The sequence below is a fragment of the Girardinichthys multiradiatus genome, chromosome 23, assembly GCF_021462225.1.
Source record: "Girardinichthys multiradiatus isolate DD_20200921_A chromosome 23, DD_fGirMul_XY1, whole genome shotgun sequence".
Taxonomy (NCBI): Eukaryota; Metazoa; Chordata; class Actinopteri; order Cyprinodontiformes; family Goodeidae; genus Girardinichthys; species Girardinichthys multiradiatus.
The window spans coordinates 26,554,554-26,578,870 of record NC_061815.1 but is presented as its reverse complement, the minus strand read 5'-3'; the positions used below and the strand labels follow the sequence as shown (position 1 = coordinate 26,578,870).

Below are 24,317 nucleotides of genomic sequence, written 5' to 3'. Positions count from 1 at the left end.
GATGAGGAGATTGCTCAGGGTTATGCATCAGGCTTATCCATCAGAGGAGGCTGCAGCACATCGCCTGAGGTGATAGAGCAAGCAAATACTGATGAATGAGAAAAAAATATTTCAGTAGTGGAAAAAATAACAGCCTGTGACCAGTATTTGGTTCAGGAGGAGCCAAAATGCATGAGCAAGAAGATTGGATATTGTTTATACTAGCATTTTATTTACGTCTGACTGTCTTGGTAAGCTAAGTGAAAGTTACCATGTCTAGCTTTCCCCCCACTAACTTAATTGATTACCGGAGAGGGTTTCTGCTGCTGTAAGCGAAGTGTAAGATATGAGTATTGTGTGATGTTAATTTAAAGAGATGAAAATATGTTTTTGTATACATAACCTTTATTTAAATGATGAAACCTGATTACAATTTATTGTAAAGTGAATTCACATTTAAGATTCAACAAAATTAATTTTCTGACTAAAAAATGATCATAAGTAAGAAGGTAAAAACATAACATTTCCTTCATTGTGAAGATAAACAAAAAGAGAAAAAAAAGAAAAAGAATCCTCTGTTAGGCTTTTTCATTGCAAACCTGTACTATTGTCCATAGTCATATGTTTAACATACTTGGATAAGAATGTGTGCAAGAGTGGATTTTTAAAGCTATACGCAGTTAGAGTTTTGTTGTCATTTCAGGCTGAGTTTTGTTCCATTTCATTGGTGTATATTCATGGACTCTCTGATGTTGGAAACTCTCCTACCTTAAGATATGACAAGCTGTCCCAGACACTATCATTCATCTGCAATAAAGATCATCATTCTATATTTTTGAAAAACAGTTTCACAGGGAGTGAAGGATTTTATTCAATTAAACCTCATTTAAAGGCTTAAGGGTTAAAGTTAAATTCATGTTTTATCATAGATTGATTGAGGATACTATTTCATAAAAAATCTGACTAATTTCATGGGCATATTTATGTGACTGACAGTGTGTGAATATTGTTTATTTTATTGTGTTTTGCTTTGTGGTGCTAAGCCATTTGAGTGCTAGGAGGCTACCTAGCCTTGACGCAAAAAGATTGTTGTGGTTTGGTTTGTGCAACATAACAGTAAGACTCAACAAACCTACCCACCTTTGTCTTCATTCTCTGGACCTTGTGCCGACATATGGCATTGAGTATAAAGACATAACAATATTTTCTCATAACCCTGTCCTGTCTGACCATTTCTTAATAACCTTTGAGTTTAATTTAACTGAGTACTCCACACCTGATCTACTCTAATTTCATTATAGTAGATCATTATCAGACAATGCTGTAACAACCTTTAAAGAATCTGTTCCACTTTTAATTTCCTCATTATCACTGAAAAGCACAGTGGAGGGCAATAATTTTGTTTCTTCCCCTTCACAAATTGATCCTTTTGTTCATAGTGTTTCTTCATCATTGCGTGACGCATTAGACAATGCAGCCCCCTTGAAAAAGAAGGTAATTATTCATAGGAGGCTAGCTCCTTGGTTTAATTCAGAGCTGCATACTTTAAAGCACAATATTAGAAAATTGGAGAAAAAATGGCGCTCTACACACTTAGAGGATTCCTACTTAATCTGGAAAAATAGCCTACTTTTGTATAAAAAGACACGTCGCCAAGCCAGAACAGCTTATTTCTCATCATTAATAGAAGAGAACAAGAATAATCCTAGGTTTCTCTTTAGTACAGTTGCTAAACGTACGCAGAGTCATAGCTCTGTTGAGCCATCCATTCCCTTAGCTCTCAGCAGTCATGACTTTATGGGATTCTTCTTAAATAAAATTGATTCTATTAAAAATAAAATCTTTGACATACTCCCGAAGATGATTACTTCATCCTCAGTAAGTGAGACAACATTGGAAATAACTGCAGAACCTGATTTGTGTTTGGACTGTTTTGATCCTGTGGAGCTTCCTGAGTTATCAGAAATATTAGCTTCATCTAAACCTTCAACTTGTATGTTAGACCCAATCCCAAACAAATTATTTAAGGAAGTGTTCCCTCTGATTACCAACCCCATTTTAGATATGATTAATCTATCCTTAGTAAATGGATATGTACCACAGGCTTTTAAGGTAGCTGTAATCAAACCTTTATTTAAGAAACCTTTGCTTGATCTAGATGACTTGAAAAATTACAGACCTATATCCAATCTTCCATTCTTATCTAAAATTCTTGAGAAAATAGTTGCTAATCAAATGTGTGAGCATTTACACAGCAATAACCTGTTTGAAGAGTTTCAGTCAGGCTTCAGAGCTCATCATAGCACTGAAACAGCTCTGCTGAAAGTCACTAATGATATTCTTATGGCCTTAGATAATGGACTTGTGTCTGTTCTGGTTCTGTTAGATCTCGGTGCTGCATTTGATACAGTCAACCATTATATTCTCTTAAAAAAGCTGGAATATGCTGCAGGGATCAGGGGAACAGCGTTAGGCTGGTTTAAATCTTATCTGTCTGACAGATTCCAGTTTGTTCATGTAAATGATAAATCATCTTTAAACTCCAGGGTTAATTGTGGAGTACCACAGGGTTCAGTACTTGGGCCAATCCTCTTTACTATATATATGCTTCCAATAGGTCAAATTATCAGGCAGCAAAGAATCAATTTTCACTGTTACACTGATGATACTCAGCTTTACTTATCCATGAATCCTGATGAGCCCAACCAGTTAGATAGACTACAAGCATGTCTTGAAGACATTAAAACTTGGATGACATTACATTTTTTGCTTCTAAATTCAGACAAGACAGAAGTTGTCGTCTTTGGACCGGAGTCTTTAAAAAAGAAACTGCTTAGTCAATCACTTAACCTGGATGGCATTAAATTGACCTCCAGTAATAAAGTAAAAAAACCTTGGTGTTATTTTTGACCAGGACATGTCATTTAAATCCCATATTAAACAGGTCTCTTGGATTTCCTTCTTTCCGGAAGGAACATTGCCAAAATTAGAAATATCCTATCCAGGAGTGACGCTGAAAAACTAGTCCATGCATTTGTTACTTCAAGGCTGGACTATTGTAATTCGTTACTATCAGGATGTCCACAAAATGCAGTTAAAAGCCTTCAGCTGATTCAAAATGCTGCAGCAAGAGTTCTGATGAAAATTAAAAAGAGAGATCATATTTCTCCTATTTTAGCTTCCCTTCATTGGCTCCCTGTTAAATCCAGAATAGAATTTAAAATTCTCCTCCTCACATATAAAGCCCTTAATGATCTAGCTCCGTCATACATCAGAGATCTGATTGTTCCATATGTTCCTAACAGAGCACTTCGTTCTCAGACTGCAGGTTTACTGGTGGTTCCTAGAGTCTCTAGAAGTAGAATGGGAGGCAGATCCTTTAATTATAAGGCTCCTCTCCTGTGGAACCAGCTCCCAGCTTTAGTCCGTGAGGCAGACACCCTGTCTACTTTTAAGGCTAGGCTTAAAACTTTCCTTTTTGATAAAGCTTATAGTTAGAGTGGCTTAGTTTATCAGGGAGGGAGCCTTCCTCCCTCCCTGTTGGTTGGAGTAAGGGGGAGTCAAGTTTAGCCTAAATCGGCTCAGTTATGGTTGAGGTGCAAACACACCTTCCATTTCTGCTACCTGTATGACCCCTTCTCTTTTCCAATGGTTATAATCAGTCTGACAGAGGGAGGTATCCCAATCATTGTGGTTTTTAGTATAACAATGACCATCAGTGGGACCCTTTGTGGGGTTCCTTGAAACGACATTGTTGTAAATAAGCGCCGTTTAACTAAATAATCTGAACTGAAACTATCTGTGTAGTTATGCTGCTATAGGCTTAGGCTGCTGGAGGACATAACGACCACTTTCACCCTCTTTGCTACATTCTCACACTACTCTCCAATTTTGCATTATTTGCTGTTATTTCGGCTTTTAACTTTGTTCTCTCTCTTTTCTCTTCCTAGAAGCTACACCTGGCCTGGCTCTGTGTCTACCTGTGACACCTTTCTGGAGAGGGGCATCATCCAAGCTTCTGCTGGCAACAACTTAATGCTCACCCTCTACTGATGATCCACATAGTCCTGTCTTTTAGTGTTTAACCCTTTCTCTCTCCTAGACATGGCGATTGACTGAGCTTTTACTGTGACTAACTCTATGTGCTCTCTTTCAGACTCTTACCTTGAAAACTGGCTCAGAGTTTATCTGTTCTTTCTTTCTAGGTGAAACGACTAAAGGAGCTACATCCATTAACATTAACTTTTCCTTCCCATAGAAAGTACTCCTGGATCAGTGCTTCTTTGTTCTCTTTGTGTCTCTGCTCTGTTCTCTCAACCCCAGTCGGTCGTGGCAGATGGCTGCTCACACTGAGCCTGGTTCTGCTGGAGGTTTCTTCCTGTTAAAAGGAAGTTTTTCCTCTCTGCTGTCGCTACATGCATGCTCAGTATGAGGGATTGCTGCAAAGTCAACGAAAGTGACTGTCCACTGTCTCTACATGCTCATCCGGGAGGAATGAATGCTGCAAGTCACTGACTGGATGCAATCTGCTGGGTTTCCTCAGACAGAAAAACGTTTTATCCAATTTGAATAAATAACTGAATCTGACTGCACTGTTCAATGGTTAGGACTAATTGGAATGTATGTACCTGACTGTTGGGAAGTGCCTTGAGACAACATGTGTTGTGAATTGGCGCTATATAAATAAAACTGAATTGAATTGAATTGAATTTCTCCTAAAAAGGTTACTAATTTGGCAAATCATACTTTTAGGTATTAGTTTATTAAAACAATATTGTATTTTTCTTTCTGATTTGCATAGTGAACAGGTTGTTTGAACACTTACAAAATGTTGTTCTTATTTAGTGTTTAAGCTGCTGATACATGGAGGCCAAGTGTGGTTATAAGCTATGGGGGGAGACGGCGAGGGGTAAAAAGAACGGCAGAGAAAATGACTGAAAGTGTGAGATCATTTTAAACTTAACAGAAAAGAAAACAGCACTATGTGTGTTCTGCATAACTGAATTAGCCTTCTACAACACCTGAGCAAGAAACATTTGTCAACACAAGCTAGCACTTTACTGATGTTAAGTCAACCAGCAAGGGCTGAGCTTTAGACATGTTCATATTATAACTTTTTTTAGCTGCACATGCATCCTTTGCTACAAATGCTGTTGCGTGCACTAAAAACATGCTCTTTCATTCCATTTAAAGCAATAAAATGATTACTTTTTAAGAAAAGGGTATTTGAATTGTTTACTTGCATTTTTCTCTTTCATGCATTTCTATTACTCATAAAATAAGTTTAAGTAGTTAAATGAAAAAATCTGAAGAATGTGCTAATATTTTGTCAGATTACTCAATTAATAATCAGAATAATTAATTTAATACTTAATTACTAAATAAATTGTTAACTGCAGTCCTAAAAGCATGGATTTGTAAGAAAAAATATAAACCTATTTTGAAATGTCTGTGTAATATAAGAGAAAACAACTGCTAAAAGACCACACTAAAAGTCATATACACTATTTACATCTTGCTGAGTCACAAATTTGCAGTTCTACATTTTCTGGTGCAGTTGGGGTGTTAAAGTTATTTAATTAAATACCTAATAAAAAAAGGCCATTAATAAAATTTTAAAGTTCATTCAGTAAGTGCACTGTTCAATGATTAGGATTAATTGGAATGTATGTACCTGACTTTTGTGAAGTGCATTGAGACGACATGTGTTGTGAATTGGCGCTATATAAATAAAACTGAATAGAAATGAATCTTTATATATGTAAGATGTACAAATCTCTCAGAGCATTGTAGACTATAATTTTAGTAAAATGTATGGCTTCCTCTAGTTGCTGGAACAAAAAAGTAACCTGAATCTGTTCCTTAAATGCAGTTTAAGCACAGATTCAGAACCATAAAAAGTTGTAGTAACCTATGTAAATTAATGGCTTTTATTCCACATGAGGGAAAAATTATACACATAGTAAAAATGTTATGAATACCAACAAAACTAACACTATGTTTACTAAACAGATGTAACTTGGTGCAAGAATTTTATTAATTTAGGTAAGTATGATTAAATATTAATGAATGTGGGGAATATTTCATATTTTCAGATTATTTTTGATACCAAATTAGATTTATGTGCAAAACATATCCTTTGTGGTTAAGAATTATGCATTTTAAAACCCAAGATGTAGGAAAGCTTGCTTGGACTGTTATCAGTAAATGGTGCTCCAAAATGTTGTATATTGCAACAGTGCATCAGTGCCTTTTACCAAGATAGATTTCTATAAAACAAAATGAACCACAGTATTTCCAAAATAATTATGTGGGTCAAAGGACTGATGTAAAAAGCCATGCTGTAAAACATGTTGCAGTTAAAATTCTAAAATACTGTTAACCACCATTCACTGCCGTGTTCCTGTGACCTAGATAGGTTTAAATACAAATTAGGCACAGCTTTTCCTCCACCTACCATGGTTGAAATTAGAAGCACGAATAGGCCTGCAGTCATAACAACAGCAGAAATGCATATACATTTAAAAGGAGAGTCCTTTCATGACAAAACCGATCTACTTCCCCACAGTGAAACAGTCAGCGAAATGCAGGAAAGGGCAAGCAAAGTCTCTGTGTATGACAAAGAAAGGCAAGACACAGTTTAAATGTTTTATAAGGCTGTTAGCACCAACCTGAATGTAGCTCGGACAAATTTTTATGTATGTCATTTTTAATGATATATGCTGTTCATTTTTATAAATATGATCTTAGTACTGGGTATTTTCTCAAGTGTTGCTGGTTTGTGTTTTATGTTAATAAAAGACACAGAAAGTAAGGAAGAAAACAAAATATCCTGGACAATTGTTTGTTGAATAAAAAATCTGTTTATTTTATAAAAGTTACATTTATTTTGTTAAACGTTTGCTAAATACCAACATGCCATCAATTAAAACAGTAAAATGACTGGGGGGAAAAAGAAAAACGTGAATCCAGTCATTTATTTCAGTTCATTGCTATTCGTTTGCTTACTAACTGCATACATTTTGTTCAATTCATGAGAGGAATTTATGAAATTGTGCAAAGTTTTTGTGTCACACAAGAAGTCACATTTTACTCTATGAAACAAAAAGTCATGATATATTATTAAACCTAGAGTTTGTATCACTTCACAAATATAAACATGAAGAGCTCGTACCTAGTACATTTTATAAACACAGACTGGATTACCTACTGGTTACTGGACATTAACTCAGCTACATCATATTCAAACATAAATCATGCTCTCTGTATACAATAACAGAAGACAAATTAAATAGGAAGGGTTGTTAAATTAAGCAATTATGCAGTATTTTAAATTATGAAATAAAAAAACTTATTTTGAATAGTTAAATAATCCCAGTTAAGGTTCATATTTTGACCAAGAAGAAAACTTAATTTACAACAAAGAAACATAAACAACTGCCTGCTGAAAAATGGTCACACAGAAAGCAAACATAAATACATCTGCTTGCAATACTTTTTTGTGGCTTATTTTAATGGAACGATCTGCTAAGTTATAAGTTGCTTTCAGTGTTAAAACCCAGGTTGTTGGAAAATTGAGATGTGTTCAATATAAATCAAGATTGTTTATGCAAATATCTCAAAGATAAATACTAAAGAAACACAACCACTTTATGTTGATATCAATTAATCACAAGCGCAATGCAGAGGCAAAACCAAGCAATTGCAATCTGGGATCCAATACTAATAAACTTACATTATTTATCAACTAACTTATTTGCTTGCTTATATATTTATTTAAATAAACTCCATAATTGATGTATTCCAGACTTGCCTGAAAAGTAAAAAACAGGTAAATGTATCCACACCATACCCTGCTAAAGACTCGGACTGTCCCAGCATCTTGGATGGGTGTGCATCAACTACTACTATGGGTACTACATTATCTACAAGGCTTGTGTTACCATTACTAATGCTTATAAATACAGGCTACTTTTTGCTGGTGGTGACAGATATTGTTCAGAACAAAGTACTCCCAACCATACTGAAATACAAAGGCGGTGTGGATTTCCTACCTTGTATAACATGTTTTTCATCACATATTTTATTGTGGAAAAACATGTGTACAAGGTACTTCTCATGGCCATGTAGATATGCATTGTTGAAACCAACAATGTGATACTGATCAATAACATAATATTTGCCAATGATATTATAATTATGGACAGTTTAAATGTAATTGCAATCAACGATGTATTAACTTGCCAATATTGTAATAAAGGTTTTTGAGGCAATAATATAGTAGCAGTATGTCAATATAGTGACAAGTTATCAAATTACTTTTGTATTATTGCCATAGCATAAAAAAAAATACTTTGAAATGGTAATAACTGTAGTTGACAATGGTGTTATACATAAATAGGGTTGTATTTCTTGAAAATAAAAGTTTGTTTTTTTGCAGATTTTAGATCCACACTAAGGATTAAGCATTTGTTGCTTAAAAGGGTAAGAAATGTGTAACATAAATGGTAATAAGACCACTGTTCTCTTCTTGAACACAAGGAAATTCCAAAGAGTAATCTAACTACCCAATGCACTGCACAGTAATTCATTAAATATCTCTCCATACATAACATTTTTAATTTAGAAATCCAAGAAAATGAGCAATATTCTAAAACATTGTGTTAATCAGTTAGCTCTGAATATGATGACTATGCCATCCACTATACCTACTGCAAAAATATATTTTTTTAAATAGAGTGCTCTATATGTCCTGTTAATAAGCAAATTATGTGATAACCAGCAAATAACATATTAACTTATTACATTATTGGCAAACTCTTATTGGTTTGAAAACCTTTTTTTTAACATTGGTAAGGTATTATGCTGTCAGCTGTTATTATCCTTGGTTGCTAACATGTACCTTTTACCAATATCAAGAAAAATCTAGCAGCACTTCCCAGAAACAGCTGGACCTTTTGAATAGGTGAACGAAGATCCTACAGTCCTTAACCCAAACAACTATAAACAGATTTAGAGAAAATGGTTATCGTAAATTACAAACAAGTAATGTTTAATTCAAAGTGTTGAAAAATAACATAAAAGTAAAGTGGGGCGCCCCATGGTTGTATTTTGACTTGGGTCCCCAAATGAGTAAATCCAGCTCTGGTAAACTGAATATACTTGTCAGGAAAGTCAAGGTAAATTTACCCTAAACAACTTCATGACGTTTTCCTTTAATTCTCATTTTATCACATAACACGGATGCGTTGGTCCTGCTCTGACCTTCAGACTGGGCCTCTCTGCACTTAGGTGCCTCATTGTACTCTTTTGATAAGCTGCGCTTCTTTTCTTGAGCGTGTCAGTGTCTGTATTTGACCCGAAACGAAAATCGCCTCGCCACGAACCCGTGGTCATAAAAGGGTCGTATCGATCTTCTCTCAGCAAGGTTCCGCACCGGCTGAAATCAGTAAGTGTAGAGGTGCAGTATGTCGTGGGGAAAACGGGGAGACTGCTTGTATTTGAACGGTAAACATAGCTGCGCCGACAGAGATTAAAATAAAGCACACCACTGATTAACAAGACGAAAAGAAATGAAACAGTCGATAGAGCGATTATCAAGTAGAGCGTTAAGTTATCATTGTCCTGTGACTCATCTGCAAACTCATAAAGTTCGCTTAAGACAGGCACCCCGTCTCCAAATGTTATGCTGACCGTTGCAGTAGCGGAAAGTGATTCACGCCCATTATCAGTTACCAACACTACAAGAGTGTGTTTGGATTCGTCTTCCTCCATAAATGTCCGCAGAGTTCTGATTTCACCTGTATGCAGGTCTGCCATAAACAGATTGGACCGGGTTGCTTTGATTATTCTGTAGGAGAGCCATGCGTTATGGCCACTATCTGCATCAACAGCCACTACCTTAGTAACCAGGTAACCTCTAGGCGCTTCAAATGGAACCACATCTTCTGCAATGAATCCAGAGGTTTGGACAGGGTACAGGATTACAGGTTCATTGTCATTTTGGTCCTGAATAAAAACATTTACAGTACAGGTGGTGGAAAGTTGAGGATCACCTCCATCTTGAGCTGCTACCTTTATTTGGAAGTGGGCAGACTGTTCGTAATCAAACAAACGTGATGTAAAGAGCTCCCCTGTATCTGGGTTAATGGTAAGAAAAGATGACACCTCTGAATTTGTGTCCTTTGATATGTGGTAAAGTATTTTAGCATTAATTCCATCATCACTATCCTGTGCTTCGAGTTTTATCACAAATGTGCCCACTGGCTGGTTTTCTAGAATGTTGGTATTGTATTGGGAGTGCGTAAATGTTGGGAGGTTATCATTTACATCATTAACCACGACTGTAATAACTTTTACACTCGAGAGTGAAGGTGAACCTGAATCAGTGGCGGTGACTGTAATGTTGTACTCTGGTTGAAATTCTCTGTCCAGCACGCCATCAGTCACTAACATATAATAGTTTTTGACCTCGGATTCTAGTTTAAATGGAACATTGTTTGGGATTGAACATGTGACACGCCCGCTGCTGCCAGTATCCATGTCGTAAATATTCATCAGGGCAACCATAGTTCCTGGTTTGGCGACCTCTGCAACGTTAGCAGATGCTGACTTTATTTCTATCACTGGTTTATTATCGTTCAAATCAATTACATCAATTACAAGTTTACAGTGCGAAGCCTGACCACCTCCATCTTTGGCTTGAACTCCCAGCTCATGGGAGCTTGCTTCCTCATAGTCAATAACACCTGCCACCCGAACCTCTCCAGTCAGAGCGCTGACTTCAATAATTCCTCCCATCTTGTCGGACAGGTGACTGAAGGAGTAAGTTATCTCTCCGTAGACACCCTCATCTAAATCCGTGGCATTTAAAGTTGTTATAAGAGTCCCTATGGCTGAATTCTCTGGCACAGATGCTTTGTAAACTCTTTGGCTAAAAATTGGGACATTGTCATTGGCGTCCAAAACATGGATACGGATGAAGGCAGTTCCTGATCTGACTGGATTTCCCCCATCAATGCCATTGATTTCCAGTAGATGTGTGGCTTCTGCTTCCCGATCCAATTGCTTTTTAAGAACTAATTCTGGATAAGTGTTGCCATTTATCTGCGTGCTCATTTCCAGAGCAAAGTGATCATTGTTGCTTAGCTTATATTCACGGATAGAGTTGATGCCCAAATCGGGGTCATGTGCGCTCTCCAAAGGAAAGCGCCTCCCTACAACAGTAGATTCAACCAAGTCTAGCTTTACATCCCCTGTGGTGAATTCTGGGCTGTTATCATTTATGTCTGTGATATCCAAGACTAAGCTGAATGCTTGAAGTGGATCTTCGAGTAAAAGCTGAAACTGTAGAATGCAGATGTTGGCTTGTGCACAAAGCTCCTCTCTGTCTATTCGCTGGCTTATCAGAAGATTGCCGGCGGTGGTGTCCAGTTCACAGAGCTGGCTGGTCCCTTCGGCAACAACGCGGGCTCGACGTGCTTGAAGCTCCAACACCTGCAGCCCAAGATCCAGTGCAACATTCCCAATAACCGAACCTTTCTTCATCTCTTCTGGAAGAACATAACGGACTTCTCCAAATGAAAAACCAAAAAGGAGAGCGCAGAGCAAAAAATTAATCCACCATTTTAGGCTGATGGGAAGATCCATCATGCAGCATGCTTTAAGAAAAGGATGCACTGTCGACATTTTATTTAAATCCTCTAAAAATTAAAGAGCTGCAAATGCTGCTGCAATCCAGCAGCTCTCTGTTTCTCTTGCTGACTTAATCATCTTCTGTGCTGTCAGCTTGCCCTCTCTATTCCTATTCCACTACTTCTCTCTCTCTATCTCTCTCTGACTCACTCAATTCCACTGGCACACAGCCGCACTCTCCTCCTCTCCATCATGCACACAGGCACAAATGTGCATCCATGCACAACTCCTCTCAACCCAGTGCTCTGGTTCCACTGACACAGATTGGAAAAGACACGAACATCCATGACTCAGACATTATAGAAGAGTGCCACCAAGAGACGGAAAGTTTTGTTGCAAGGGTTTCTTTTTCTTTTGTCTATTTTCAATTTATTTGGGTTTCAGTTTGTCCAAATAAATTGAAAATAGACACAATAGTACATATTGTGTCTATTTTATATAAATTGAAAATAGACCAAATAGAACATATAAATAAGCAGTTGATGGGGAAATAAACAAAATCAGCATATCTGGAACAACTCTGGATGGACAAAAGAAATGTGACGCTAGACCCTGGGACAGACAATTTATTTGACCCTATCAAAACATCTGAGGCCGGACTACAACATCACATATGAGTGAATTACAATAACCAGCTGCAGAAGACTTGAATACCACATTATATTATATTAAATATATGCAATACTGATAAAAAAAAAAAAAAAAAAAACTGACCACAAATTGATATTTACTTTTCGATTGAACTTCTAGCATCCTTCCTTTTCAGGGTGCTACAGCACTCTCCACATCCCTGCAAGTTAACCATAATACAACTCTACCTATATCTATAAAATAACTCCAAAGCCTTCTTCCCGTAGCAGTCACTGTGCCTGAGCCATATTAGAGCTTATTAATAATCTGCATCACCTTTCATTAAAATATTCAAAAAAAACTTAAAAATTAAGTAATTCTCCCCACAGTACAGAGTAATGATTGTGTTGTTCTGATCAACATAAAACAACATTTTCCAAAAATATGACAAGACAATTACTGTATTTAAAAACTGTGTCAATGCAGAATGTGCAATGCTTTTTCAACCAAGGTTTGGAAAGAAAATATAAAAGGTTAAGAAAATGAAATGTATTTAATTAAAAGTGACACAAGGAGCACAATTTTCAGTCATGTTTTCTCCATTAAAAATAAAAAAAAGAACAAAAGTATTGGATTTTCTGAGAGGGAAACATGAAAAAATCTGTAAGATTTCAATTTTCTTCAACATCTCTTGTGTTTTTCTGAAGTTGGTGAGGGATTGGATTTGTAGAAAGGAAGGCATTTTGTCAAAGGGTAAAATCATATTAAGGTTTTTTTTTTTTTTTTTTAACTAAAGAGCAAAAAATAGCTAGGTACCAATTATTCAATCCTGAAGATGTATAATTAGAATAATGCAAATGCATTTTAGGTCAGCTGGTGGTGTTCTGCATTTGTAAGATATATAAATAATAATGTAACAATGCAATCTTTTTTAATAAAGTACACATAATTGAAGAAGTAGTATAAGATCACTGACAATGACAACGTGTATTACAACATTATTGAAGTATAAGTGACACTACTGATGATTAAATGTCTTTCTTGTTTATGGCTTAGGAGCCCATGCTGGACTGGGGCCCAAAGATGACAGGTTGACAAATGCTCCAGCTGTACGCATACAAAATAAGAACTTCAGAACATGAAAGTTATGTTATATTATGATTCATAATTTAAAGGTTATTGAACAATTAGTGCTGCCGGTGTCACTGTACCTGTCTGTATAAAAATCACAGTGTGATAACTTTACCATGGTTAAATTTCCAATATGGTGGAAATTTAACATAAAAGCTGAACCTTCATTCTTAACTCAACAAAAGTTATTTTTTTTCAAAGATTCAATATACCAAAGATAAACAACAATAAAAAAGAAAACAAACAAAAAAACTATCAATCATGAACATTAAAAGGGAGGTTAGTGGTTGGTGGGCTTCTCTGGAAATGGGCCCAAAGTTGAAACTCTACGCAAGCCTGAGAAAGTTTTGAGAAGGCTCTGTGAGGAAATGAAGGCATGGCATCTCCAAATTAAATTTTCTTTCAGCTTTTGTACATAGGGGATTTTAATTATTTTAATTTAAAATATTTTAAATAAAAAGATCTGGGAAAAATGTTGAAACATGCTTAAAGAAGTGAATGAAAACGAAGAGGAAGAAAAAACAATTAATGAAGTTCATGAAGAAATTCTTCTGACATAGCAAAGAGCAGTGATCAATGAAAAAATAATATGTGAAAACAAGTTTACCCTAGATTTTAGGGTTCATACCTCAGGGAAGTCAGTGAGGTCACCAAACACATCAGCAAACTCTGTTGGACATTTCTTCAGAGTCTGGTCAGCAGGCAGCGTGTTGTCATTGTAGGATGATACAAACTTAAAGTCACTGGTTCTAGATCCTGTTGTCAGGTAGGCGTCATAATTGTAAGTGCTGCGTAAAGTTCCTGTTCCGTCAACATCTGCGTAATTAGGAGGGAGATAAGCTCCGGGGATGGCTACTGCTCCATCAAACAACAGTCTGGGCTTTCTCCTGCGACAGAACCTCACACCCAGGATGATGATGATGAACGTCAGGAAGAAGGTGGACACAGAAACCAGAGCAATGATCAGATAAGAGGTCAGTTTGGAGTTCTTCTCATCATAAGAAATGTCTTTCAGTTCTGGCACCTCAGCCAAGTTATCAGAAATAAGTAAATACATGACACAGGTGGTAGACAGAGAGGGCTGTCCGTTATCTTTCACTGCAACAATCAGGTTCTGTTTCATGCTGTCAGATTCTGAAATGTCCCGCTGTGTCCTGATCTCTCCACTGTGGAGATCGATACTGAAAAGTCCAGGATCTGTAGCTTTGACTATCTGATAGGACAGCCAGGCGTTCTGTCCAGAGTCTGCGTCCACCGCTATCACTTTGGACACCAGAGACCCTCCATGTGCAGCTTTGGGGACCAGCTCGGTCATGAAGGAGCTGCCCTCCGGGGCGGGGTACAGTATCTGAGGAGAGTTGTCATTCACATCCGATATGAACACACTGACGGTCACGTTGCTGCTGAGTGGAGGAGAACCGTTGTCTCTGGCCATCACATGGACCTTAAAACTCCTGAACTGTTCATAATCAAACGACCTCACAGCGTGGATCACCCCCGTGTCTCCGTTAACAGATAGATAGGAGGACACCGAGGCACCGTTCACCTCACCAGGTAACAGAGAATAGATCACTGTACCGTTTTGTCTCCAGTCGGGGTCTCTAGCAGTAACGGAGCATAAAGTGGAGCCAGGTTTGTTATTTTCACTCACATATGCGCTGTAGGACTGTTCCTCAAACACAGGTGGGTTGTCGTTGATGTCAGCTACAGATAACTGAACAGTTTTAGAGGAGGACAGAGGTGGAGAGCCCTCATCAGTGGCAGTGATTGTAATGTTGTAATCAGACACTAGTTCACGGTCCAGCTGTCCTGTGGTCACTAGAGAATAATAGTTTTTAATAGAAGGAACCAACTTAAAAGGGACATTTTGTTGGATGGAGCAGCGGACCTGTCGGTTATTCTCAGAGTCTCTGTCCTGCACATTAATGATGCCCACCTCTGTACCAGCTGGGATGTCTTCTGGTATGGGATTGGTCAGAGATTTCAGGCTGACTACAGGGGCGTTGTCATTCACATCAGTGATAGAAATAATGACCTTAGCATAAGATGACAGCCCCAGACCATCCTTTGCTTTAACACGTATTTCATATGATGTTGTAACTTCATAGTCTACAGCATCAATTACACGTATTTCCCCTACTTTGTGGTCAATTGTGAATTTCTTCCTCACATCTTCATTAACATGTCCAAAATCATAAGTCACATCTCCATTCACTCCCTCATCTGCATCAGTTGCGCTCACTGTAACCACTACATTATCTAGAGGAGAGTTTTCAGGCAGACTGGCTTCATAGACGGCCTGACTGAACACTGGGGCGTTATCATTAGCATCCAGCACAGTAACATGTATGACCACAGTACCTGATCTCTGAGGAGATCCACCATCTAAAGCTGTAAGGAGCAAATTAATTTCCTTTTGTTTTTCACGATCAAGCTCTTTATCTAAAACCAGCTCCACTGTGTTTCCATTTGTAGCCAGAATGAAATTGTCGTTCTTTTCGAGGCTGTACTGCTGAACTGAATTTTGTCCTACATCCGCATCGTGCGCCTCCTCGATCACAAAGCGAGCTCCCCTCCCCGCCAATTCATGAATTTCAAGACTGATTAATTTTTCGTTGAACTGTGGGGAGTTATCATTAACATCTTGAACATTAAGACTGATCCGATGCAGCTCGAGTGGATTTTCCAAAACGATCTCTTGTTTCAGGATACATGAAGCCGTTTCGCCACAGAGCTCCTCCCGGTCAATCCTCTCGGCCACAATCAGCTCTCCGTTCCCCAGGTTTATGTCACAGTAACGTTTATCACTCTCCTCGGTGTCAATGCGGGCTCTTCTGGTGGACAGCGCACCTTTCTGCAGCCCGAGATCCTTGGCAATATTTCCAATTACTGATCCTCTTTTCATCTCCTCCGGGAAGGAATAGCTCATGTCTCCATGCGCGACATGGATCCAGAAAATACATTTTAAAAATCCCCAAAATAGAACAATGGCGAATATAGAATTCATCATTAATGATAAAATATAGTCAGCACGTAGAACGAAGGATAAAATAAATATTTCAAGCACAAAACAACCACCAGCAGCTACACAAATCCGCGATGTTCCTCCTTACAAGACAGGGACATTAGTTTGAGTACGCGCAAAAGGACTGGGGAATTTAAATATCGTAAGCCTGTTATATAGCGCCACCGTGGGTTCAAGTTTAAGAAAAAAACCTGTCAGCAATTATTTGAAAAAAGTTAATATAAATACTTTTTTTTTAAAGATATTTGACCTTCAGTTAATATTTGAAAACAGTTATCCAACTATTCAAATATTTCCAGTTTGACACTGATATTCAAGATGTACAGTTATTTTTAACTATTATGAACATTAAATTGCTTCTTTAACCTATTCAAACAATATTTTATTGTATTTTCCTTTTAAGCAGTTGGGATATACAGAAATGAATTAGATGTAGACTTGAGTTTGTCATTTTGTCCATCAAATCCTTCTTATGTAACCATCAACTTTTTCATCTTTTTTGACGGCCAGTGTTTTTTTTTTTCCTCAAAATACTTCATGTTTTGCTTTTGTTGATACAAATATATATATTTTTCCAATACTAATGCATTTATTATGTTTGATTTACCCTCAAAATACATTGGACTCACAATTTAATTCTTAGCTGATTGTATTTCAAGAACAAGTTGATTTTCGTTTGACCTACATCTGCATCAATATTTCATTTGATCATACTGCCAGAGTGTACTCTAAGCAGAAAGAAAGGGAGCCTAGAAAAGACAAGGTGGTCGGAAGTTATCTAGAAAGTTCTACTACATTGTAATCCCATAATACTTTCCTTGTTGGCTTTGCTTACACAAGAAATAATCATAAATGTTCTAATTACAGTCATGCATTTTAGTATATCAATAGTTAGAAGCATTACATTAATACATCATTAACAGTAATCTGCCTCACTCTTTGCACTCTTAATAAAGTGTTGTATTATTCCCAATCATGTCGTGTGTCATTCATGCATTTTTTCACATTTTATATAAAATCTAATACTCATTGTGGAGGATTACAAACTGCACTACATCTTTACAATAACCCGGTTAACAACAAATAGAAATCATGCAGTAACTGTAATTTCTCTGCCATGAACTTTTACACTGCAATAAGCTGCCCTCTGTGCAAATAAATTACACGCCAAAAGTACACAGAATGACATGAGTCATGAACATCGCTGATAGAAACGAACCAAATAAGGGGGAAATCTTGTGTAGTACAACTGCTAGCACATAAGGTCCAAGGAATCAAATATGACATAATAATGCATATTTTTCAAATCATAGTATAGCAACAGCATCCATCCAACCTGAAGATACACATATACTGTAGTCAAAACATCAAAACAAAGGAAGAAGAGAAAGAATCACAAACCAAAGCTTGAAATCACACCTGGCACAAGTATAACAACAAGGCTGGTGTGCTATTAGACATAAAAGCACAAAAAGTCAGCATTACAGGTTTATGTTTGTGGGTTTTTTACATAAAATTACATTTATTTATTTAGCAAATATGCATGTGTCAATGAATATGAAGAAACAAGCTGAGAACAAAATATCTTAACTTGCAATACTGACTTAAAAATGGGGGAAATGAGGGAAAGAGGGAAAGAGATCTGAAAAAGCACAAGATTGTTTTAAAGCAATTTTCCAGTAGCAGCATTTTAAGTTACATTTTCCAGTTCATTTGCAGTATGAAAGTCATTAACAATATCTTGAGATTAAAAAAATGTTTGTTTAGATGTCAACTGATGGTTATCAGGTTAAGAAACGCATTTATGAGAAAGGTCTCACCTAGATAAAGACAAAAGTAAAAAAAAAAGGATAGAAAAAACTAAAACTGAAGTTTATATTTTAAAGATAAAAGACCAAATGAAATAAAGAGCAAGAAAAAATCATGCAAAAAAGAAAACCACATAAGGAAAAAAATTTAAGAAAGGAGTAGCATTTTTAGAAAGATGTATACAAACTATGATTTAATAACCAAAAAAATAAAAGTCAGTCAGTCAGTAATTTTCTACCGCTTATTCCATAGTGGGTTGCGGGGAAGCTGGTGTCTATTCCAGCAGTCTATGGCGAGAGGCGGGGTACACCCTGGACAGATCGCCAGTCCATCGCAGGGCACCGGAAAGTCAAAAGGAAAAACAGCTATCCACGGACTCATAGCTAAGGACATTTTATGAAAGAGGCAAAGTAATCTGAAATGAATTTATATTTGGACCGTATAAAGAAGACAAAATACCTGGATAAAAACAGGCATAGAAAGAGCATGTAGGCAGAACAGCCCTGCAAAGACTTGAACCCAGGAATGTCTTGCTGTAAAGAAATTGTACTAAAAACTGCTCCACTGCACAATAAAACAAATATGGAAAGAAACAAATAAATGTGAGAATGGCTAGATAGATGCAAAATTTGTTTAAAAGTATCATCATACCTCTGAGCATGCATCCAGTTCTCCAAAGGCTTCAGCAAAACCACTTAAACCTTTCTTCAGAGTCTGGTCAGCAGGCAGCGTGTTGTCATTGTAGGATGATACAAACTTAAAGTCACTGGTTCTAGATCCTGTTGTCAGGTAGGCGTCATAATTGTAAGTGCTGCGTAAAGTTCCTGTTCCGTCAACATCTGCATAATTAGGAGGGAGATAAGCTTCGGGGATGGCTACTGCTCCATCAAACAACAGTCTGGGCTTTCTCCTGTGACAAAACCTCACACCCAGGATGATGATGATGAAGGTCAGGAAGAAGGTGGACACAGAAACCAGAGCAATGATCAGATAAGAGGTCAGTTTGGAGTTCTTCTCATCGTAAGAAATGTCTTTCAGTTCTGGCACCTCAGCCAAGTTATCAGAAATAAGTAAATACATGGCACAGGTGGCAGACAGAGAGGGCTGTCCGTTATCTTTCACTGCAACAATCAGGTTCTGTTTCATGCTGTCAGATTCTGAAATGTCCCGCTGTGTCCTGATCTCTCCACTGTGGAGATCGATACTGAAAAGTCCAGGATCTGTAGCTTTGACTATCTGATAGGACAGCCAGGCGTTCTGTCCAGAGTCTGCGTCCACCGCTATCACTTTGGACACCAGAGACCCTCCATGTGCAGCTTTGGGGACCAGCTCGGTCATGAAGGAGCTGCCCTCCGGGGCGGGGTACAGTATCTGAGGAGAGTTGTCATTCACATCCGATATGAACACACTGACGGTCACGTTGCTGCTGAGTGGAGGAGAACCGTTGTCTCTGGCCATCACATGGACCTTAAAACTCCTGAACTGTTCATAATCAAACGACCTCACAGCGTGGATCACCCCCGTGTCTCCGTTAACAGACAGATAGGAGGACACCGAGGCACCGTTCACCTCACCAGGTAACAGAGAATAGATCACTGTACCGTTTTGTCTCCAGTCGGGGTCTCTAGCAGTAACGGAGCATAAAGTGGAGCCAGGTTTGTTATTTTCACTCACATATGCGCTGTAGGACTGTTCCTCAAACACAGGTGGGTTGTCGTTGATGTCAGCTACAGATAACTGAACAGTTTTAGAGGAGGACAGAGGTGGAGAGCCCTCATCAGTGGCAGTGATTGTAATGTTGTAATCAGACACTAGTTCACGGTCCAGCTGTCCTGTGGTCACCAGAGAATAATAGTTTTTAATAGAAGGAACCAACTTAAAAGGGACGTTTTGCTGGATGGAGCAGCGGACCTGACGGTTGCTCTCAGAGTCTCTGTCCTGCACATTAATGATGCCCACCTCTGTACCAGGTGGGATGTCTTCTGGTATGGGATTGGTCAGAGATTTCAGGCTGACTACAGGGGCGTTGTCATTCACATCAGTGATAGAAATAATGACCTTAGCATAAGATGACAGCCCCAGACCATCCTTCGCTTTAACACGTATTTCATAAGATGTTGTAACTTCATAGTCTACAGCATCAATTACACGTATTTCACCTACTTTGCGGTCAATTGTGAATTTTTTCCTCACATCTTCATTAACATGTCCAAAATCATAAGTCACATCTCCATTCACTCCCTCATCTGCATCAGTTGCGCTCACTGTAACCACTACATTATCTAGAGGAGAGTTTTCAGGCAGACTGGCTTCATAGACGGCCTGACTGAACACTGGGGCGTTATCATTAGCATCCAGCACAGTAACATGTATGACTACAGTACCTGATCTCTGAGGAGATCCACCATCTAAAGCTGTAAGAAGCAAATTAATTTCCTTTTGCTTTTCACGATCAAGCTCTTTATCTAAAACCAGCTCCACTGTGTTTCCATTTGTAGCCAAAATGAAATTTTCGTTCTTTTCGAGGCTGTACTGCTGAACTGAATTTTGTCCTACATCCGCATCGTGCGCCTCCTCGACCACAAAGCGAGCTCCCCTGTCTGCCGACTCCCTAATTTCAAGACTGATTATTTTTTCGTTAAAATGCGGGGAGTTATCATTAACATCTTGAACATTAAGACTGATCCGATGCAGCTCGAGTGGATTTTCCAAAACGATCTCTTGTTTCAGGATGCATGAAGCCTTTTCGCCACAGAGCTCCTCCCGGTCAATCCTCTCGGCCACAATCAGCTCTCCGTTCCCCAGGTTTATGTCACAGTAACGTTTATCAATCTCCTCGGTGTCAATGCGGGCTCTTCTGGTGGACAGCGCACCTTTCTGCAGCCCGAGATCCTTGGCAACATTTCCAATTACTGATCCTCGTTTCATTTCCTCCGGGAAGGAGTAGCTCATGTCTCCATGCGCGACGTGCAGCAGACAAAAAGAATAGCAGCTCCACCACAGAAAACGCAATATTTTCAAATCCATTGTCAATGATTAGAGCAATATGTGCCAAGGTATTACATGAAGTAACTGGAGTTAGGAGGGACATCAAAGAAGAAAGAGCCGCGAATCAACCCGATTGCTTCTATATCTGGAGCAGCTCAAACGCGCATGAAACACTAGTCGACAAAAAGAGACAAACACATATTTAAGGCTGGTGCATAGCGACATCTTGAGTTCAGTTAAACTACATAAATGGTATAAAATAATAATATGTTTTTCTAATTAAAGGACGCGCAAATGTAACTTAGTTTTCAATCATATATGCATCCAAAATTGTACCTCACATCAGTTTAAATGAAGACAAAAAGGTATAGATCTGCCGATAATATTCTAAAGTGTATGTGTGTATGTGACAGCATGAAATAATATTTTTCATCCTGTCACATACATTTTTCCAAACTAAAACACTCACATTTTAAATAATCTATAGCTGAATAGATGAGACAATGTTCTTTGAAAGTTGACTGAAATTTCTGTTTGTAGAACATCTAGCACTAGAGCAATCAACACATACTAAATGTATTTGATTTTTAAAGGACGATTTGGGTTCTAAATGTTACCTAATCAGCTGCGTTTTTGGACCTGAGCGTTGATAACATATGTAGAAGAGAAACCTGGAGTTCTGATTAAATCTAAGGTGCATGTGAAGTGTAGATCTAAAATGCTTTAATTTTCCTTGCTATTATTATTATTATTAGTATTATTTTAATCTAGTTGTAAATAAGTGAACAATTCCTTTCTCAAAAACTCAATAGACCTGAAGTAATTTTTGCAATGTATAACATCAATTTATTAAGCACCTTTTCCGGGTTATGGAATTACTCCATATGCTCTGTTTAATCTTTAACATTTTTATAGAGCACATTTCATTTTAAATTGTTTAGCTCTGCTTCACCGTCATATACATAGACATGTTTTTAAGCAAAATATTTTAAATTTTGCAGTAACCTGCTTTAGCTCCTGAAAAAACAAGATATGAGGTCCAGACTGACATCTCAAAATATTGCCTAGCATTTAGAAACCCTTACTCTATTTTGTAAAAAAGCAATGTGTTAGATCAATTTGTGCTATTTAACATGGTTAGAACTTTTATTGGGATCTTGTTCTTCCAAGATTGCAATATAAAGACATGATGACAAAATCCATATATTTGGAGTAAAATGTTTGCATTGAACTTGTTTTTAATTTTTTTATAAAGAACAATTGCCTCATCCTGTCTAAATCTAACTTTGTTGGTGCATAAAACGTGAGCACAGGAAAAGTGATTAGTCTCTACAGTTTTTGTCGTCCTTTTATTATGGTGTTCACATGGAGCTTTCCTTCCTACTCCATTTAAATGTTTTCAAAAACAAGACCATGTAAGCAAACTATGTGAACACATTTCAAATGATCAACTTCTAATAAAATTCCAGATTTATTTCACTACATACATTTAAATGAAACAGTAATCACACATACCCACCTCAAACTACAGATTCCATACAAGCCCACAGTCCATAATTTAAAAAATGATGTGGACAGGGAAACTAAAAAAGTGCTTTCCACTCATGGGTAAAATATCAATTCACAATATCATGTTTATGTAAGGTTTTAAAATTCAATTCAATTCAACTCAGTTTATTTATATAGCGCCAATTCACAACACATGTTTTCTCAAGGCACTTCACAAAAGTCAGGTACATACATTCCAATTAATCCTAATCATTGAACAGTGCAGTCAGATTCAGTTATTTTTTTCAAATTTGATAAAAAGTTTTTCTATCCAAGGAAACCCAGCAGATTGCATTGAGTCAGAGACTTGTAGCCTTCACTCCTCCTGGATGAACATGTAGCGACAGTGAACAGTCACTGGCGTTGACTTTCAAGCAATCCCTCATACGTTTGATGTAATGTTAAACTCTGAGACTGATCACCCTGAACTCTCCTAAGAAAGCCAACAATATTATTTTTAATTGCAAAACATTGTAAAAATAAAGACTTTAGTTTCAATATTATGCAATGCCTATGAGAGTCAAATTACCACAAATTAGCATAACTAACATTGACAACGTTTTTACAAAAAAGTAATCATTGTCCATTATTTCACAGCAGTGCCTAGGTAGTTTTAGATGGATTCAACTGACCAATCAAGGGCTTTTTCAAAGGTAGCCTTACAAGAGCCAATGTCTTGGTTTCAAACGTGACTGAACATGAACTTTTAAAAAGTGTACAATGATGCACTTTTGTCATTGTTGCCTGGAATACAGCATCTTTGTACCAAAAGCAGGTTCACCAAACAGCTAATGCTCTCACAAGATAAATGTATGAAATGTGCTCACTGACAGAAATGAAAGCAAACCCATTCCAAATTTCTTTAGCAAACAGAAATAAACCACCATAAACAAAACACATTATTTTAAAGATCAGCAAGCCACATCTAAATCTACTTTCAAATACACACATGATTCCAACCCTGTGATACACCATAAAATATACCATTTTGTTGCAGAGGATTTTTCTTAGTTGTTATTTAAAGTTTGAGCTCTACAGCAGTAATCAAAATACGATATGCAAGATGACACATGGGTGCCTTGTCTAGTAAAGATCTAAATTTACACAAAGCAGACTATAATCTGGCCAGGGAAGAAAGCTCAATCCATTCCTTACAGACAACATACAGCATCCTACATCCTGTTTTCAAAGGCCTTAAGATGAATAAACAAAAACAAACAGAACCTAAATATTTTTTAAGATCACACCAAAAACATTTTAAGAGCACTCTACATGTGTGTTCTCATTGCTTGAAAATTATCTTTAGTATAATGAATCTCCCTATCATTACATTTTAAAGATGCTAATGGAAAACAATACAATGTGAATAATAATATTCATAAATATATTTAAATATGGTTATTTGTTAACACAATAAAGCCAGATTGTCAAAGGCAAAAATTTCCCTAATTCTTAAAAATATCATCAAGGACACAGATCAATTACAAATACGACTTATGTTTCAGGACCAAGGACAGATAAGGAAAGGACACGCTCACAAAAATGCATGTACACGCCGACATACAAGAAAAGC

The 24,317-nt window shown here is 37.4% G+C and overlaps 2 protein-coding genes across 25 annotated transcripts in view; both read right to left on the bottom strand.

Moving 5' to 3' along the window:
* LOC124860211 (protocadherin gamma-C5-like) overlaps window positions 1-24,317 on the bottom strand; it is a 295,710-nt gene that overhangs the window by 172,578 nt on the left and 98,815 nt on the right. The window contains exon 1 of one of the 24 annotated variants that reach the window (XM_047353307.1): window positions 18,860-21,291. The exons of 21 other annotated variants lie outside the window; for them this stretch is intronic. In XM_047353307.1, the coding sequence (XP_047209263.1) occupies window positions 18,860-21,235 (2,376 nt within the window). In that variant the 5' untranslated portion in view covers window positions 21,236-21,291. Of the gene's footprint in view, window positions 1-14,002; window positions 16,397-18,859; window positions 21,292-24,317 lie in introns of those variants that run through there. 2 more of the 24 variants (XM_047353320.1, XM_047353301.1) reach the window with 2 other exon arrangements.
* Window positions 6,820-12,052, bottom strand: LOC124860220 (protocadherin gamma-A6). The gene has a single exon (XM_047353331.1). The coding sequence runs from the start codon at window positions 11,665-11,667 to the stop codon at window positions 9,202-9,204; it is 2,466 nt and encodes an 821-aa protein (XP_047209287.1). The 5' UTR covers window positions 11,668-12,052; the 3' UTR covers window positions 6,820-9,201.

What these genes read in the sequence shown, in the direction of transcription:
- LOC124860220 (XM_047353331.1), bottom strand. Translation starts at nt 11,667, where the DNA reads ATGTCGACAGTGCATCCTTTTCTTAAAGCATGCTGCATGATGGATCTT.